The sequence below is a fragment of the Procambarus clarkii genome, chromosome 6 (genome assembly GCF_040958095.1).
Source record: "Procambarus clarkii isolate CNS0578487 chromosome 6, FALCON_Pclarkii_2.0, whole genome shotgun sequence".
In the NCBI taxonomy this organism is placed as follows: Eukaryota; Metazoa; Arthropoda; class Malacostraca; order Decapoda; family Cambaridae; genus Procambarus; species Procambarus clarkii.
This window is the reverse complement of record NC_091155.1, coordinates 31,501,307-31,520,039: the sequence shown is the minus strand read 5'-3', so window position 1 is coordinate 31,520,039 and position 18,733 is coordinate 31,501,307. Positions and strand designations below refer to the sequence as shown.

The window sequence follows — 18,733 nt, the reverse complement described above, 5'->3', positions numbered from 1 at the left end:
AATATTACAGTAACTACCACCACTAACATTACAGTAACTACCACCACTAACATTACAGTAACTACCACCACTAATATTACAGTAACTACCACCACTGCACCTGCTCCTCACGCTGCTCATAGCTCGCCCCAGCATGCGCGTGCCTCAGCGAGCCCAGAACTACTTTCTTCGGAATAAATATGACGTCGGGCGAATGCAATAACTTAATCACCCTTCCCCTAGTTTGTTTTACCCTGTGCTCATGAATAGCGGGGCGAGATTTGAGCCAGCCGGGGCTGTCTCCACCTCCCGGAGTCTGGCTCCACGCCTCGCTACCTTCAGGGGGCGTTGTTCCACGGTGCGGAGCTCCGCGGGGCGCTCTGGCTACCGTTAGTGGCTCTCGGGAACAAAGTGTTGGGTATCATTTTCCAAGTGACTTGTGTCTTGGGAGACTGAGAAGGTTCGCTCCGCCATGAACGTCCCAAACTGAAGTCGGCGAAACGGTCTGAAACGGACATTATTCTCTGTGCGGTTTATTTTCACGAGTAGTGGGGAGGGAGTTCGCTCTCCCTCCCTCTCTGTCCCTCCCTCTCTCTCCCTCCATCCCTCTCTCCCTCCCTCTAATCCGCTACCAATATGGTCTGGATTTTCCCCAATAAAGACCATCGATGAATTTAAATGAATTAGACTTTGAAGCGCAGAGAGGCAGCCCGGGCGGAAATGTGATTGAATTATCTGGAGTTGGTTGACATAGGGTCGGCAGGGGAGTGAATGTGTGTTTATTAGGCCATAGTCTGCCATATTCCCGCCCCCTCTATTGTGCTCCTGGTGTGCTACTAGAGCCGCCCTCGCCTCTAGCTGCCTCTCTTGTAGCTCTGTGGCACCCCCATCTTGCAGGTGTGGGTGGTGATGGACTTTTGTTGAAGTATTCGAGTGACTTTTATGGAGGCTTTCGTGTTGTGGTGGATGGTACTGTAGTGTGGTGGGGCGTTGGGTTGTGGTGGATGGTAGTGTAGTGTGGTGGGGCGTTGTATTCTTGTGGAGGTTATTGATATTTATTGTAAATATATTAGACTCTTAACAGGGTGTTGTTGCAAAGTTATAAGGAGCAAGTGGTTGTGTTGTAGAAATGACGAGACAAGTGTTGTGCAAGTGCAGACATGTTGTAGAATGTAGGTCTCCATGTGGCCAATTTAAATTATTGTAGAGATTTGTACATTATTGTAGAGGAATATCAACTCCGAGGATTCCAGCATTGTTGTCTCGTTCTGTTGCTCTAACACAGAGTGATGGCTCTATACTGGGAACCTCTCTACGGTTGTAGCTCTTGTTGTGTTGTAGAGGATGATGATATGATGTGGCACCTCTGTAATATTGTTTCTGTATGATGTAAATAATGTCGTACTCAATACAACTGTAGTTGTATTGAGTACGTAATACAACTGTAGTGTTGTAAATACTGTTACCTAGCAGTAAAATAGGTACCTGGGTGTTAGTCAGCTGTCACGGGCTGCTTCCTGGGGGTGGAGGCCTGGTCGAGGACCGGGCCGCGGGGACACTAAAAAAGCCCCGAAATCATCTCAAGATAACCTCAAGATAACCTTGTAGATACTCCTGAAAACATGGATTTTGCTGTAGTGTTATGTTGTGGATGTTGGTGTAGTGAGTACTAAGGAAGAGCTGTTGTTGATGTTGTAGAGTAATTCAAGAGTGAGTATTGCACTGCTCTCAGATTGTTGTATTGGTCCTAAGGTTGCAACACCGAAGGCACAATTTTTCGGTGTTGCGATCTTGATATATTGCAGATAACATTGCTTGCAAACTAGTTAAGCGAGTGTTGAAGCATATATATTCGTTTGCCTTGTTCGGGGTAGAAGGTAGACTCAGTAGTCGCTTCTGTTTATATTTATTGACTGAGATAGCAAGGTATATATCTGCCTAGCCGAGGTCCTTCTACTCTGAGTCTGTGAGGATAACTGAGGCTGCTGGGAGCATGGCTTGATGCTCCTCTGTCTGGCATGACGTCAGAGGCCTACTTGCCTGTGATTGGTTACATTTCAACTGACAGAATTTGAGTATAGCATATACTGCAGCTCTGGCAGCGTTGTTCCACGTCTTGTTTATTGGTTTTGTGTTAATTATTGCATTATCGCAAATATTATTTCTCCTCTTATTGACATAGATTTTGTTACTATTATTTATTATTAATAATATTATGATTTGTATTATTTCGTGTTACATATAATCATTACTCCAATTTTTTTTAATAAAAAAATTGAAATATATTTTAATAGAGCGTCTGCATTCAGTTGTTGATGATTATAGAGGCGGAACTCTCTCTTATGACGTGATAGTTAAGATGATCTAATGGGGGCTGGGGGGGGGGGGAGGGAGGCGTGGCAAGGAGGAGGAGGAGGAGGAGGAAGAGGCACTAAAGGAAGGAGGAGACGATAATGATGAGGTTAATGAGGAGTCGGAAACATGTACACCCGACACGAACTTTAGAAACATAGGAAGCCAATAATTAGAAGAAACTTGTAATATATAGAAGGGAAGGTGTGTGTGTGTGTGTGTGTGTGTGTGTGTGTTCACTCATCTATTACCTAGTACTGCAGGATCGAGCATTGACTCTTGGATCCCGCCTATCGAGCCATCGCTTGTTAACAGCAATGACTCCGGTCCTATTTCCCTATCATACCTAGTTTTAAAATTATGAATAGTATTTGCTTCCACAACCTGTTCCTTAAGTGCATTCCATTTTTCCACTACTTTCACGCTAAAAGAAAACTTCCTAACATCTCTGTGATTCATCTGAGTTTCAGCTTCCACCCATGTCCCCTCGTTCTGTTACTATTCCGTGTGAACATTTCATCTATTTCCACTCTGTAATTCCCCTGAGTATTTTATACGTTTCTATCATATCCCCCCTCTCCCTTCTTTTTTCTAGTGTCGTAAGGTTCAGTTCCTTCAGGTGCTCTTCATACCCCATCCCTCGTAACTCTGGGACGAGTCTCGTTGCAAACTTCTGAACCTTTTCCAGTTTCCTTGTGTGTTTCTTCAGATGGGGACTCCATGATGAGGCGGCATACTCTAAGACTGGCCTCACGTAGGCAGTGTAAAGCGCCCTAAATGCCTCCTCACTTAGGTTTCTGAATGATGTTCAAACTTTTGCCAGTGTATAATACGCTGCTGTCGTTATCCTATTTATATGTGCCTCAGGAGATAGATTAGGTGTTACGTCCACCCCCAGGTCTCTTTCTCGAGTCATCACAGGTGGGCAGTGTCCCTTCATTGTGTACTGTCCCTTTGGTCTCCTATCTCCTAGTCCCATTTCCATAACTTTACATTTGCTCGTGTTGAACTCCAGTAGACATTTCTCTGACTATCTCTGCAACCTGTTGAAGTGTACTCACCTATTTGTACTCACCTATTTGTGCTTGCGGGGGTTGAGCTTTGGCTCTTTGGTCCCGCCTCTCAACTGTCAATCAACTGGTGTACAGATTCCTGAGCATACTGGGCTCTATCATATCTACATTTAAAACTGTGTATGGAGTCAGCCTCCACCACATCACTGCCTAATGCATTCCATCCGTTAACTACTCTGACACTGAAAAAGTTCCTTCTAACGTCTCTGTGGCTCATGTGGGTACTCAGTTTCCACCTGTGTCCCCTTGTTCGCGTCCCACCAGTGTTGAATAGTTTATCCTTGTTTACCCGGTCGATTCCTCTGAGGATTTTGTAGGTTGTGATCATGTCTCCCCTAACTCTTCTGTCTTCCAGTGTCGTAAGGTGCATTTCCCGCAGCCTTTCCTCGTAACTCATGCCTCTTAGTTCTGGGACTAGTCTAGTGGCATACCTTTGGACTTTTTCCAGCTTCGTCTTGTGCTTGACAAGGTACGGGCTCCATGCTGGGGCCGCATATTCCAGGATTGGTCTTACATATGTGGTGTACAAGATTCTGAATGATTCCTTACACAGGTTCCTGAACGCTGTTCTGATGTTAGCCAGCCTCGCATATGCCGCAGACGTTATTCTTTTTATGTGGGCTTCAGGAGACAGGTTTGGTGTGATATCAACTCCTAGATCTTTCTCTCTGTTCGTTTCATTAAGTACTTCATCTCCTATTCTATATCCTGTGTTTGGCCTCCTATTTCCACCACCTAGTTTCATTACTTTGCATTTACTCGGGTTGAACTTCAACAGCCATTTGTTGGACCATTCACTCAGTCTGTCTAGGTCATCTTGTAGCCTCCTACTATCGTCCTCAGTTTCAATCCTCCTCATAATTTTCGCATCATCGGCAAACATTGAGAGAAACGATTCTATACCCTCTGAAAGATCATTTACATATATCAGAAACAGTATAGGTCCAAGGACTGACCCCTGCGGTACTCCACTCGTAACGTCTCGCCAATCTGAGACCTCACCCCTCACACTGACTCGTTGTCTCCTGTTACTTAGGTACTCCTGTATCCAACGGAGTACCTTCCCTTTCACTCCAGCCTGCATCTCCAGTTTTTTCACTAGCCTCTTGTGTGGCCACTGTGTCAAAGGCTTTCTGACAATCCAGAAATATGCAGTCTGCCCACCCTTCTCTTTCTTGCCTTATTTTTGTTGCCTGGTCGTAGAATTCAAGTAACCCTGTGAGGCAGGACCTGCCATCCCTGAATCCATGTTGATGCTGTGTTACAAAGTTCTTTCGCTCCAGGTGCTCCACTAGCTTTCTTCGCAGCTTTCTTCGGTGCTCCACTAGCTCTGTGTGTGTGTGTGTGTGTGTGTGTGTGTACTGCTCATAATGTGAGCATGACGTACTTACTAACACGTCTGTGTTTACGCTCGACAATTAATTTAGTAAACTCACGTGAGAGCCTAACATGTCGTTATCATGTATATATGTGTCCATGTGTACGTATATGTGTGCGTGAGTCCCCCCCCCCCCCCCCCCGCCCCGCTCCAGGCCTGCACAATAACAATAGTGGAGCACAGATGGCGTGGCGGAGAGCGAGGTGAGGAGGGACTCCCCTTCTTTTATGTCTTCATTTTCAGGCGGCACTGATTCGTGACGGCGTAACCAACCCTTCTCGTCGGTCTCCAGCTCTGGGGCTCCGGCCCGACGCTCACAGCTCTTTCCTCCTATTAATATGTTCATCAGTTTGTCCGGCCTTGGCTTAGTCCACCCATTCGTAAGTTTAGTCTGTAAGTCGTCCCGCTGCTGCTTCTGTCTGTATATCTGTCAATATGTAATGTGTGTGTGGTGGTCTCCTGACCTGCTGACACCAGCATTGTGGACAGGAGTCCGGGACACTTATTTCCGCCTCCGTAAATCTGTTTATATGGAAATGTTACTTCTCTTTTGGAAACCTTGTAAAACAGCGCCCAGTTCCCTAACCTCGCCTGTATTATAAAAATAATAATAATAATAATAATAATAATATAATATTATGCAAATACACGAGGTAGTCAAATAGGCTGGGTTGGTCTTGAACAAAAAGGAGGCCTGGTCGAGAACCGGGCCGCGGGGGCGCTAATTCCCGAAACCATCATCTCAAGAAGAGGGTTATTGAGCTTGAATCTGGCAACATTATCTATACTCTTTCGCCTGGGCTCTAGGAGACTCGAACCCTGACCCTCACACATGCGAGGTCCAGAAGCTCTATTCACTCAGCTATGAGTAGCCTCAATAAGGAACAATTCCAGAAGCAACTACTGTTATGCTGGAATTTATCAATACTGTACATCAGAGTCTGTGTTCTCAGCACATAACTGTAACTGTTTATTCCAAAAGTTGTACAGGACCAGGCCACGTTGTACAGGACCAGGCCACGTTGAACAGGACCAGGCCACGTTGAACAGGACCAGGCCACGTTGTACAGGACCAGGCCACGTTGGCTCTTCCTGATTACCTCGTCAGTGGTGATGGGAAAATTATAATGCCATTTGCATATTTGTAAACAAAATGCGAAACTAATCATAATTCGAGCATTGGAGAGAGAGTTTAGAGGTGACTTGAATAGTCGCCTTAAACTACTTGCAAGGTCAACGGTGAGACTGGGGAGAGGGGCTAACGGTGAAGTACGGTGAGAGGTAAAGGTTGGAGCTGATAACAGGTTAACGACTGAACAGGTCACAGTGAGCTTTGAAAATGATAAGAAGGTGAACGATCAAAGGGAGAGATATGAACAGAGGGAGAAGGGGAAAGGGAACAGACTGCCAAATGGAGGAAGGGAAAATAGAGAGGGTGAGGGGGAGATGAAGAGAAGGGAGAGGAGGAGAGAGAGAAGGGGGAGGTATAATTGAGATATATTATTCATTGAGCCATCAATAGAGCCACAAAATATGCATAAATACCACTGAAGAATCGACTTTGTTTATTCAGTGCCAGGGACACCTCCCCTCCCCTACACTCTCTCACTCCCCTCACCCTCACATATGGCACTCCAGCATAGCACTGTTCTCACCCTAACCACACTCACTCCCCCTCCCGCTCCTTTACATCTGCGGCCAAAGGTAATTGTTTATTTTAAATTACTCCTAACTTTAGTGTTGCTCTGATTATCATTATTCTCTCAATATCTATATTTACTTCTCTTGTTCATTATTATTATTATCATCATCATTATTGTTGTAGTTGTTGTTAATGGTGATAGATGTTGTAGGAGCATCAAAGTAATAGAAGTTATCTTTCCTGTTATTGTGGTAAAGCTATTACTGTTTTTGTCTACCACAGACGTGGCCAGACATTTACAATGCTAACCAGCATATATACATTTTCTTCTGTCCTCCATGGACAGGGTGAGAGATGTGTTAAACATACAGTTCAGGGGTTTATTGAACGCTCAACCACAGAAGGTGATTGTAGTGTTTTTAAAATGCGAATCTAACCTACAGACATAAATACAGATTTACGTCTGTCCAACATAAATAGTGTTCGAGGTGTTTTTTTTTTTTTACATGGTTTCATTATTGTGCGATTATAAAGATGAAATGCAATTCTGACCGACTTCCACATATCCTGTACACACACACACACACACACACACACACACACACACACACACACACACACACACACACAAGGAGATGAGAGGCTACGGGAATTAAACCTCACTTTGCTGGAAGATAGAAGTTAGGGGGGACATGATCACCACATTAAAGATTCTCAAGGGAATTGATAGGGTGGATAAAGACAGGCTATTTAACACAAGGGGCACACGCACTAGGGGACACAGGTGGAAACTGAGTGCCCAAATGAGCCACAGAGATATTAGAAAGAACTTTTTTAGTGTCAGAGTGGTTGACAAATGGAATGCATTAGGCAGTGATGTGGTGGAGGCTGACTCCATACACAGTTTCAAGTGAAGATATGATAGACCCCAATAGGCTCAGGAACCTGTATCAACCGTTGATTGACGGTTGAGAGGCGGGATCAAAGAGCCAGAGCTCAACCCCCGCAAGCACAATTAGGTGAGTACACACACACACACACAAATATATATATATATGACCGCATATTCTGTATTTACTATCTTCTGATTTAGTGCAAATTGTATAAAGAAGTGTAATACATTCTATAGTAATTCACTTTTTTCTTCACCTTAAAATAACGAACATGAGATTTGGAGAACTCCATGTTCTATATATATATATATATATATATATATATATATATATATATATATATATATATATATATATATATATATTATACACACACATACATTTAATGTTCTCCTACTCTGAGAGGGTAAGATAGCTGATAGAGAAACTAGTGTGTTATTAAAGCACTTAACCACTGAAGGTGATTAAGATGCTTTTACAAGCTCAGGTTATATAGTTACATCACATACATTGTATACCTGATGTATTACATGGTCAATCTTGGGTACAAGTCCAATATATCAAGTACTAGTATCAATGCTATTATAGAGCTAGCAGTGCCAGTATCACTGCCATAATCATAGAGCTAGCAGTGCCAGTATCACTGCCTTAATCATAGAGCCAGCAGTGCCAGTATCACTGCCATAATCATAGAGCCAGCAGTGCCAGTATCACTGCCATAATCATAGAGCCAGCAGTGCCAGTATCACTGCCATAATCATAGATCTAGCAGTGCCAGTATCACTGCCATAACCATACAGCTAGCAGTGCCAGTATAACTGCCATAATCATAGAGCCTGCAGTGCCAGTATCACTGCCATAATCATACAGCTAGCAGTGCCAGTATAACTGCCATAATCATAGAGCTACCAGTGCCAGTATCACTGCCATAATCATAGATCTAGCAGTGCCAGCATCACTGCCATAATCATACAGCTACCAGTGCCAGTATAACTGCCATAATCATAGAGCTACCAGTGCCAGTATCACTGCCATAATCATAGATCTAGCAGTGCCAACATCACTGCCATAATCATACAGCTAGCAGTGCCAGTATAACTGCCTTAATCATAGAGCCAGCAGTGCCAGTATCACTGCCATAATCATAGATCTAGCAGTGCCAGCATCACTGCCATAATCATACAGCTAGCAGTGCCAGTATAACTGCCATAATCATAGAGCTACCAGTGCCAGTATCACTGCCATAATCATAGATCTAGCAGTGCCAGCATCACTGCCATAATCATACAGCTACCAGTGCCAGTATAACTGCCATAATCATAGAGCTACCAGTGCCAGTATCACTGCCATAATCATAGATCTAGCAGTGCCAACATCACTGCCATAATCATACAGCTAGCAGTGCCAGTATAACTGCCTTAATCATAGAGCCAGCAGTGCCAGTATCACTGCCATAATCATAGATCTAGCAGTGCCAGCATCACTGCCATAATCATACAGCTAGCAGTGCCAGCATCACTGCCTTAATCATAGAGCCAGCAGTGCCAGTATCACTGCAATAATCAGAAACAACATTAGAGCACAATGTTTTCTGTGACTGGGAACGAACACCTCATGATCGCCAAGATGGTAGAGTTCACCAGAGTAGAGAGAGTAACACCAGGAGGCTCTATATAGAGTCTGCAGCCATAAAAACACAACGTCACAGTCAAGGAAAATTTAGCATGACTTCTCAAGTGTTGGGTAAAAATGTTAAGGAGGACATGTTTGCGGCATACATGATCCCACACCTGCTTGATCTTAGTCAGTGTTCCCCTCCCTGACCTTGCCTCCACCCTCACGTTGCCACAGAGTAATGAGGACGGCAGCGTTGCCACATAGTAATGAGGAAGGCAGCGTTGCCACATAGTAATGAGGAAGGCAGCGTTGCCACATAGTAATGAGGAAGGCAGCGTTGCCACATAGTAATGAGGAAGGCAGCGTTGCCACATAGTAATGAGGAAGGCAGCGTTGCCACATAGTAATGAGGAAGGCAGCGTTGCCACAGTAATGAGGAAGGCAGCGTTGATACAGTAATGAGGAAGGCAGCGTTGCCACACAGTAATGAGGAAGGCAGCGTTGCCACATAGTAATGAGGAAGGCAGCGTTGCCACACAGTAATGAGGAAGGCAGCGTTGCCACATAGTAATGAGGAAGGCAGCGTTGCCACACAGTAATGAGGAAGGCAGCGTTGCCACATAGTAATGAGGAAGGCAGCGTTGCCACATAGTAATGAGGAAGGCAGCGTTGCCACAGAGTAATCAGGACGACAGCGTCGCCACAGAGTAATCAGGACGACAGCGTCGCCACAGAGTAATCAGGACGACAGCGTCGCCACAGAGTAATCAGGACGGCAGCGTCGCCACAGAGTAATCAGGACGGCAGCGTCGCCACTGTAATCAGGACGGCAGCGTCGCCACAGAGTAATCAGGACGGCAGCGTCGCCACAGTAATCAGGACGGCAGCGTCGCCACAGAGTAATCAGGACGACAGCGTCGCCACAGAGTAATCAGGACGACAGCGTCGCCACAGAGTAATCAGGACGGCAGCGTCGCCACAGAGTAATCAGGACGGCAGCGTCGCCACAGAGTAATCAGGACGACAGCGTCACCACAGAGTAATCAGGACGGCAGCGTCGCCACAGTAATCAGGACGACAGCGTCGCCACAGAGTAATCAGGACGTCAGCGTCGCCACAGTAATCAGGACGACAGCGTCGCCACAGAGTAATCAGGACGACAGCGTCGCCACAGAGTAATCAGGACGACAGCGTCGCCACAGAGTAATCAGGAAGGCAGCGTCGCCACAGAGTAATCAGGACGGCAGCGTCGCCACAGTAATCAGGACGGCAGCGTCGCCACAGAGTAATCAGGACGGCAGCGTCGCCACAGTAATCAGGACGGCAGCGTCGCCACAGAGTAATCAGGACGGCAGCGTCGCCACAGAGTAATCAGGACGACAGCGTCGCCACAGAGTAATCAGGACGACAGCGTCGCCACAGAGTAATCAGGACGGCAGCGTCGCCACAGAGTAATCAGGACGACAGCGTCGCCACAGAGTAATCAGGACGACAGCGTCGCCACAGAGTAATCAGGACGACAGCGTCGCCACAGTAATCAGGACGACAGCGTCGCCACAGTAATCAGGACGACAGCGTCGCCACAGAGTAATCAGGACGACAGCGTCACCACAGAGTAATCAGGACGGCAGCGTCGTCACAGTAATCAGGACGACAGCGTCGCCACAGAGTAATCAGGACGGCAGCGTCGCCACAGTAATCAGGACGGCAGCGTCGCCACAGAGTAATCAGGACGACAGCGTCGCCACAGAGTAATCAGGACGGCAGCGTCGCCACAGAGTAATCAGGACGGCAGCGTCGCCACAGAGTAATCAGGACGGCAGCGTCGCCACAGAGTAATCAGGACGGCAGCGTCGCCACAGAGTAATCAGGACGGCAGCGTCGCCACAGAGTAATCAGGACGGCAGCGTCGCCACAGAGTAATCAGGACGGCAGCGTCGCCACAGAGTAATCAGGACGACAGCGTCGCCACAGAGTAATCAGGACGGCAGCGTCGCCACAGAGTAATCAGGACGGCAGCGTCGCCACAGTAATCAGGACGACAGCGTCGCCACAGTAATCAGGACGACAGCGTCGCCACAGAGTAATCAGGACGGCAGCGTCGCCACAGAGTAATCAGGACGGCAGCGTCGCCACAGTAATCAGGACGACAGCGTCGCCACAGAGTAATCAGGACGGCAGCGTCGCCACAGAGTAATCAGGACGGCAGCGTCGCCACAGAGTAATCAGGACGGCAGCGTCGCCACAGCCACTTGCCATACCACAGCACCACAAAAGCCGAGCAGAAGGTCGGCCGCGGGAAAGAAAAAAAAAGCTCTCATAAATTCATATCGATGTCTCTGTGCTGTGATTAGCGAGGCATTGTGTGCTCTGGAAATTGTTGTGTGGGGCAGTTCACGGTCCTCCACCCCCCCTCTTGCTCCCCAGGGGCCCCCTGGAGGGCGGGGGAGGTGTGTGCGGGTGGCTGGGGGAGGCTGAGGGCCCTTGATGGCCCTTCACCCCCAACCTTTACACATCCCCAGGAGAGATGACGAGCTTCACGAAGCTATGGGGGCTTCACGGCATGTGTGTATTATATATATATAATATAATATTGGTGTATACCCGCCAAACACACACCGAAACTACGACGTTGGTACAACGTTCGAACAAGTTTTAACACCTCCTAACCTGTTATAACAACCAATATAGCAAGTTGTATCAACGTTCTAATACGTCATAAACACGTTCAGCCAAGATGTAACAACTTTATTACAAGTTGTAACAAGCGGAAAATAGAGACAGTTTCGGTTTGTGTTTCCAGGGATACTGGCAGGAGGTCTCATTGAATATGACAGTATATTCTGTATTAACTATCTTCTGGCTTAGGGCTTCTATCCCTCTTAAGTGGTGTTCTTGCATCAGGGTTTAGTTGCAAGAGGAGCTCTCCAAAAGTTATGTTCGTTTTCAAGGTGAAGAAAAAAGTAACTATAAAATGTTTTACACTTATTATACAATTGCACAATGTTTCGAACCTACATGGTTCATTCTCAAGTGATAAGATGTTACAAATCGCCTTAGATTTATACCAGTACGGGGTCAGGAGAGAAAACAAATAGAATAAAGGAAAAAGGCAAGGGGCAAATGGGGGACGAAGCACATACAAAGATTAATCGGGTGTAATAGGCCTATTATGTTGAGCAGTGTCTTGTGTGTTGGCATCATTATGTTCTGGTCTTGTCCTTACTCTCATGGTGGGTAGAGTAAATAGTTCCGTGATTTGGGTGTTCATGGTAGGTTGGTAGGTCATTCTTATGTGAATTGCTTCAAGAATTTGTAATCTTCTTACATCTTGGGTTTTGTCTATTATACAGGTATTTTTGTTCACCATTTCTCTTGTTAGGGTGATGTCATGGGCTTGTCTCATGTGATTCCTGGGGGCACTGGATTGAAGATGACATCACCCTAACAAGAGAAATGCTGAATAAAACACTTCAATTTCATTTTCATAAGTTTTCATTTTGCTATTATAAATGAACTATACATTTAAGTTGGACACACAGAGATCACAATAACGTGATGCATCAAATGAATAAATCCACAAGTGCCGTGATGAGGATTCGAACCTGCGTTCAAGAGCATCCCAGACGCTGCCTTTAACATAGGCAGCGTCAATATGCATTGACATAGCTCGAGTGCATGGGGGAGTTGTGTAAAACCCTGGTTTGTGTCTCGGAGAGGCTGCAGGATCCAGTAAGTTCACTAGAACTTCGGTTTCAACTCTTTTGACCATGTCGTAGTTTAGTCAGTTAAGGCAGCGTCTGGGATGCTCGCAGACGCAGGTTCAAATCCTCGTCACGGCCCTTGTGTATTTGTTCATATAAGTTGGATTTTCCTATATTCACACAAGTTCATATCACACAAAGTTCATTTTATGACATTTTATTTCTCAATTACGTTTTTAATATTTTATTAAATGAGATTATTCATATTAATATGTAACCAATCTGTCCATTTTTACAAGTAAAAGATACATTGTAAGGAAGCTTCTGAAGGTTAATAAAAACATCTTAGAGATCTCAGGAGGAAGTGGTGCTCTTGGTGGATGCTGCTCTGTGATGTAACGTCTTATGCATCTTCTTGAGGTTATCTTGAGATGATTTCGGGGCTTTTAGTGTCCCCGCGGCCCGGTCCTCAACCAGGCCTCCACCCCCTGGAAGCAGCCCGTGACAGCTGACTAACACCCAGGTACCTATTTTACTGCTAGGTAACAGGAGCATAGGGTGAAAGAAACTCTGCCCATTGTTTCTCGCCGGCGCCCGGGATTGAACCCAGGACCACAGGATCACAAGTCCAGCGTGCTGTCCGCTCGGCCGACCGGCTCCCCTAGTCATGGTGTAAATATCTTGGCATTTTTATACAAATCTGAAATCGGTACTTCTTTTAAGTGACGTTTCCTCCCTCTCCTCCACCTCACTAAAACATGTCATGGTTTGACCTACCCAAGATCTTTGGGGGCCTAATGAACAACCCAAGTGGGGTTGTCGTGGCCGATACTCTGAAATCGTCAATTTACGGGGTTTAATTTGTGCAAAAGCCAAGTAATGTTGATAGTTTGGTTGTGTAAAAAAAATACGATATATTCGGTTTGAGGGCCGGTGGGTGTGTGGGTCCCTGAGGGTCGTGGGTGTCCCTAGGACTATACCCATCCCTAAGGGCCGTGGTCGCTCCTGTAGAGGAACTGTTTAACATTACAAAGCGATTGTGTAAAGCCAGTCAACTGGCGGTCATATAATGGAACATGAAACAATTCAGACTCACCAGAGACGAAACAAGACACACCAGTGACACATGAAGGTGTCTTGTTGTACAGGTGTTCGCCCGTGTTGGGCGTGAGGACGGTGAGGGGCGCCCACGGCTCCCAGGAGGCGATTGGCAATGAGCAGCACCTTCTCTTATCTTCAGCATATGAAATATTCAAGCACGCACGCGCGCGCGCACACTTTCTTGGATTGTGATGAATTGTGAGTGTGAGGATTGTGATTCTCGTTATGAATATTCTTGGATTGCCAGAAAGCCTTTGACACAGTACCACACAAGAGGCTAGTGCAAAAGCTGGAGATGCAGGCAGGAGTGAAACGGAAGGTACTCCACTGGATAAGGGAGTACCTAAGCAACAGAAGACAGCGAGTCACTGTGAGGGGTGAGGTCTCAGATTGGCGAGGCGTCACCAGAGGAGTTCTGCAGGGTTCTGTCCTTGGACCTATACTGTTTCTGATAAATGTAAATGATCTCCCAGAGGGTATAGAATCGTTCCTCTCATTGTTTGTTGATGATGCAAAAATTATGAGGAGGATTAAGACGGAGGAAGAGAGTATGAGGCTACAAGATGACCTAGACAGACTGAGTGAATGGTCCAAGAAATGGCTACTAAAGTTCAACCCGAGTAAGGTAATGAAACTAGGCAGTGGAAACAGTAGGCCAGACACAGGATACCGAATGGGAGAGAAAGTCCTTCATGAAACGGACAGAGAAAGATCTAGGAGTTGATATCACACCAAATTTATCTCCTGAAGCCCACATAAAATGAATAACATCGGCGTATGCATGGCTGGCTAATATCAGAACTGCCTTCAGGTACCTGTGCAAGGAATCATTCAGAGCCTTGTACACAGCATATACAAGACCAATCCTGGAGTATGCGGCCCCAGCATGGAGCCTGCACCTTGTCAAGCACAAGACGAAGTCGGAAAAATTTCAGAGGTATGCCACTAGACTAGTCCTAGAACTAAGAGGCGTGAGTTACAAGGAAAGGCTGCATGAAATGAACGTAACGTCGTTGGAAGATAGGAGAGCTCGGGGAGATATGATCAGTACCTACAAAATTCTAAGAGGAATCAACAGGGTAGATAAAGATAAATTGTTTAACACAGGGGGTACTCGAACAAGGGGGACATATGTGGAAACTGAGTACCCAAATGAGCCAGAGACGTTAGAAAGAACGTTTTCAGTGTCAGAGTAGTTAACAGATTGAGTGCATTAGGCAGTGATGTGGTGGAGGCTGACTCCATACACAGTTTCAAGTGTAGATATGATAGAGCCCAGTAGGCTCTGGAATCTGTACACCAGTTGATTGACAGTTGAGAGGCGGGACCAAAGAGCCAGAGCTCAACCCCCGCAAGCACAACTAGGTGAGTACAGAGCAGGAGGTGAATAGCTGCTGGTGCTGTGGCTAACCATCCTAAGGTAATGAAGGGCTGGCAGCTGAGTGGACAGCGCTCTAGATTCGTAGTCCTGAGGTTCCGGGTTCGATCCGCGGTGGAGGGGGAAACAAATGGGCAGAGTTTCGTTCACCCTGATGCACCTGTTTACCTAGCAGTAAATCGGTATCTGGGAGTTAGACAGTTACTACGGGCTGCTTTCTGGGTGTGTGTAACAAAGAGGTCTGGTCGAGGACCGGGCCGCGGGAACGCTAAGCCCCGAAATCATCTCCAGATCACTTCAAGAGATCCTGTAAGACAGCCTAGTGGACTAGAACAGACAACCGGACACAGGAGCCGACTACTGTGCGACTACTGACCCAACCTTCCCCCCCCCCTCTTCCCCAATCCTTCTTCCATGTTCCCCAACCGTCCGCCAGTACCCCCACCATGAACCCCCGCCCCCCACCCTCTTCCATCTCCCAGGTCCCAGCCCCGACACTCGCGCGGCCACTCGGGTTATGCCATAATCAAAGACCTGACCGCCCACAAACATCAAGGCTGACCCGGCCCCAACACGCGACACTAAGCGCCCGTCACCGCCCACACTCATATTACTACCTTCCGGATTACCCACTGTGGCACGCCCCTCCCCACAATGTCAGGAATTAGGAAAGCTGGAAGAGCACGAAGGTACAGTAGAGGAGGAGGAAGGGTGATTTAGGAGAGCAGATTTGTCCCTTTAGTGATGAGGTTTCACAGGTGCAATGATGGGTTGTGTTGGAGAGAGGGTTCACGAGTAACAGCGATTCTGTGTGTTGAGGGAGGAGAGGTGGGTGATGTGTGGGTAACCTAGACACACTGTTATACTGAGTACACGCCGATGATAGGAAGAGGTGCGGGTAAGGGGGAGGGAAGGAGAGACGGAGAGAGAGAGAGAGAGAGAGGGGGAGAGAGAGAGGGAGAGAGAAAGAGAGAGAGAACGAAGTCTGATTGTTCACTGGCCACACAGACCGACGTGCTGAACCTAGCAAGCAAGGCACCCAATAAACTTAGAGCATTTGGACACGTCTCCTGCCTTTCTGACAGCAGGTGTACGAAACCTTATATGAGGCACACTCTCATGTTGTGTATGAACTGGTCTCCTTGGTGGCCTGCCACCCCCATTATTTATCCCAATATTTAGTCATGTTATAGATGAACTGGTGAACACGGCAGTGCCTTCAACACTGAAGAAATGTTGGCGACCTTCCTATGTATAACACCAATGTTCTCAAGGTTCCCACCTGAGGCTCGATTATTAGCGATCACATAGCACACACCTGTTTAACTTCAATAAGCAGAACACGAAATCAGTTGTTTTCAACAAACACCACATAACTCACTCCTGACGAAGGTTCAAACACTGATCACAATATTCTGAACAAGTGACCTATACCACATATAAGCTTGGCTTACAGGTAAATCATTACACATTGAACGTATTAGAGGTTATTTACACAATTAGTAAACATTCTGGAGAGGGTTAGACTTAAATTACTGCAGAGAGAAGAACCGTAAATACCATTATCCTGCGGTTATGACAAGTAAATAAGTTTGTAATAACCTAAAGTTAATTACCGTTATTGGGTTGGATGCACGACCACGTGAATGTTGTATATATTACCTCATGCACCACAATATCTGCATGACAGAAAAAATGCAAATCTGTTAAAGTGGCTCAATGTATAAAGATTGGTACAGTTGGATAAGGTTTCATATTGCTGATCACGAATAGTATCTCTCATCTGTTTTTCTCTTATCTCTGTCTCTCTGACTCTCTGTCTGTCTCTCTGACTCTGTCTCTCTCTCTCTCTGTGACTGTGAGTCTCGGTGAGGTCTGGGCCAGCCTCCCGGGCCAACAAGTGGAGGCGGGTAGGGGCAGATGAACACATCTAAGGCCTGCAGGTGCTCACAGAGCGTGGCGGCTGCCTACTGGTGCTTGGGGAAACGGGAGGGGGAGGGATGGCTACAACAGTTGGGAGGAAGGGTGGAACAGGTGGAGGGAAGGGGGGAACAGGCGGAGGAAAAGGGGGGGGAGAGGGAATGGTAGAATCGGTGGGATGGAGAAAATGATGGAACCGATGGGAGGAGAGAGGATAGTGAGAGGAGATAAAAACGAGGCTTAAATATCAATTGAGAGTAAGGGGATTTTGGGACTCAACGTCCCCGCGGCCCGGTCCTTGACCAGTCCTCCAGGTTGCTGGACTGGTCAACCAGACTGTTGGACGCGGCTGCTCGCAGCCTGACGAATGAATTACAGCCTGACTGATCAGGTATCCTTTAGAGGTGTTTATCAAGTTGTCTCTTGGACACTATGAGGGGGGTCAGGTGATTGTGAGGGGCAAGGTGGTTGGAACAAGACACGAAATAGGGAAAGGCAAGATGAGAAGGGAATAGGGAAGGTAGAGAATAACGAAGAAAATAGAGAACGGAGGAAAGAAAATGAATTGGAAGTTAGAAAAAGCCTGAAAAAGGACACAAAGAAATTAAGGATAAAGTGTCGGCGAGACGTGAGAAAGGAAATAATAGCCAAAATATAAAGGAAAGTAGGAGGAAGGAGAGAAGGATAAGGAAGAGAGGGAGAGACGGAGGAGACATGAGGTAGGGGGTGAGGCGACGCGGTCTGATGCACACATTACTGCTACATTGTGGCGGGCCAGGACACAGATGGGTCTATCAGCGCCCCCCTCGTTATGCCCCCCCGCCCGCCCCCCCACACCGCTCCCAGGGGGGGCGGTGGAGGTGTGTTAGTGGGGGGAAGGTGGCAGAGTGCTCAGCAGGTGGGGGGGGTGTACTCGCCTAGTTGTGCATGCGGGGCTTGAGCTCTGGCTCTTTAGTCCCGCCTCTCAACTGTCGTACAACTGTCAAATTTGTTAGGTTAGTAAGATTTTCATTAGATATTTGTTTAAGTATTCTCTTCGTCACTGCTAATGAAGTACCCATATCAATTTCTACCACTGGTTTTCTGCAGGCTGACTTAGCAAGCATATCAACAGTGTCATGCCTTGAGATGCCAACATGTGATGGTATCCAAAGGAATTTAATTTCAAATCTGTTTTCTTTAGCAGCTAAAACATTCATTCGAATATCACTGACTATTTTCTGGGTGTTACTACTACGTGCGTTCAATGCCAGGAGTGCACTCTGCGAGTCACAGTATATAAGTCCACTGTCTTTCTCTTTTACAAATTCCGTGGCAATATGCCACTACATATGCCTGCAAGTTCGGTTTGAGTTGTACCTGCCCAGTCATTGACGCGCTTCATTGCTGTATGTACGAGAGAAGTTTATTTAAATATATTTCATTCACATTCGGTACATCTTCCACCTTCAATCGAACCGTAGACCTGAAAGTTGTAGCATTAAATATTATGATAGATATCGTGAGTAGACATTCACATATGGGACTAATAGAACAAGAACTGGGCAATGTGATGTTATAGTGGCCAGAATACGCCTGGGATATAGACGTATCTGGCAGCTTTCTCAAAACCCAAATGTCGAGTACACAATGTGTCAACTTTGTGAAAGAGAAAACATGCATTCCCTTGAATATTATATTGTAGAATCTCCCATAT

The 18,733-nt window shown here is 46.5% G+C and overlaps 1 protein-coding gene across 1 annotated transcript in view; it reads right to left on the bottom strand.

Annotated features, from left to right (window-relative positions):
- Positions 1 to 6,558: 6,558 nt before the first annotated feature.
- The window catches only part of LOC123753739 (cell surface glycoprotein 1-like), a 42,666-nt gene continuing 30,491 nt past the window's right edge, over positions 6,559 to 18,733 (bottom strand). The window contains exon 2 of the mRNA XM_045735703.2: positions 6,559 to 6,664. Within this exon, the coding sequence (XP_045591659.2) occupies positions 6,559 to 6,664 (106 nt within the window). The remainder of the gene's footprint in view (positions 6,665 to 18,733) is intronic.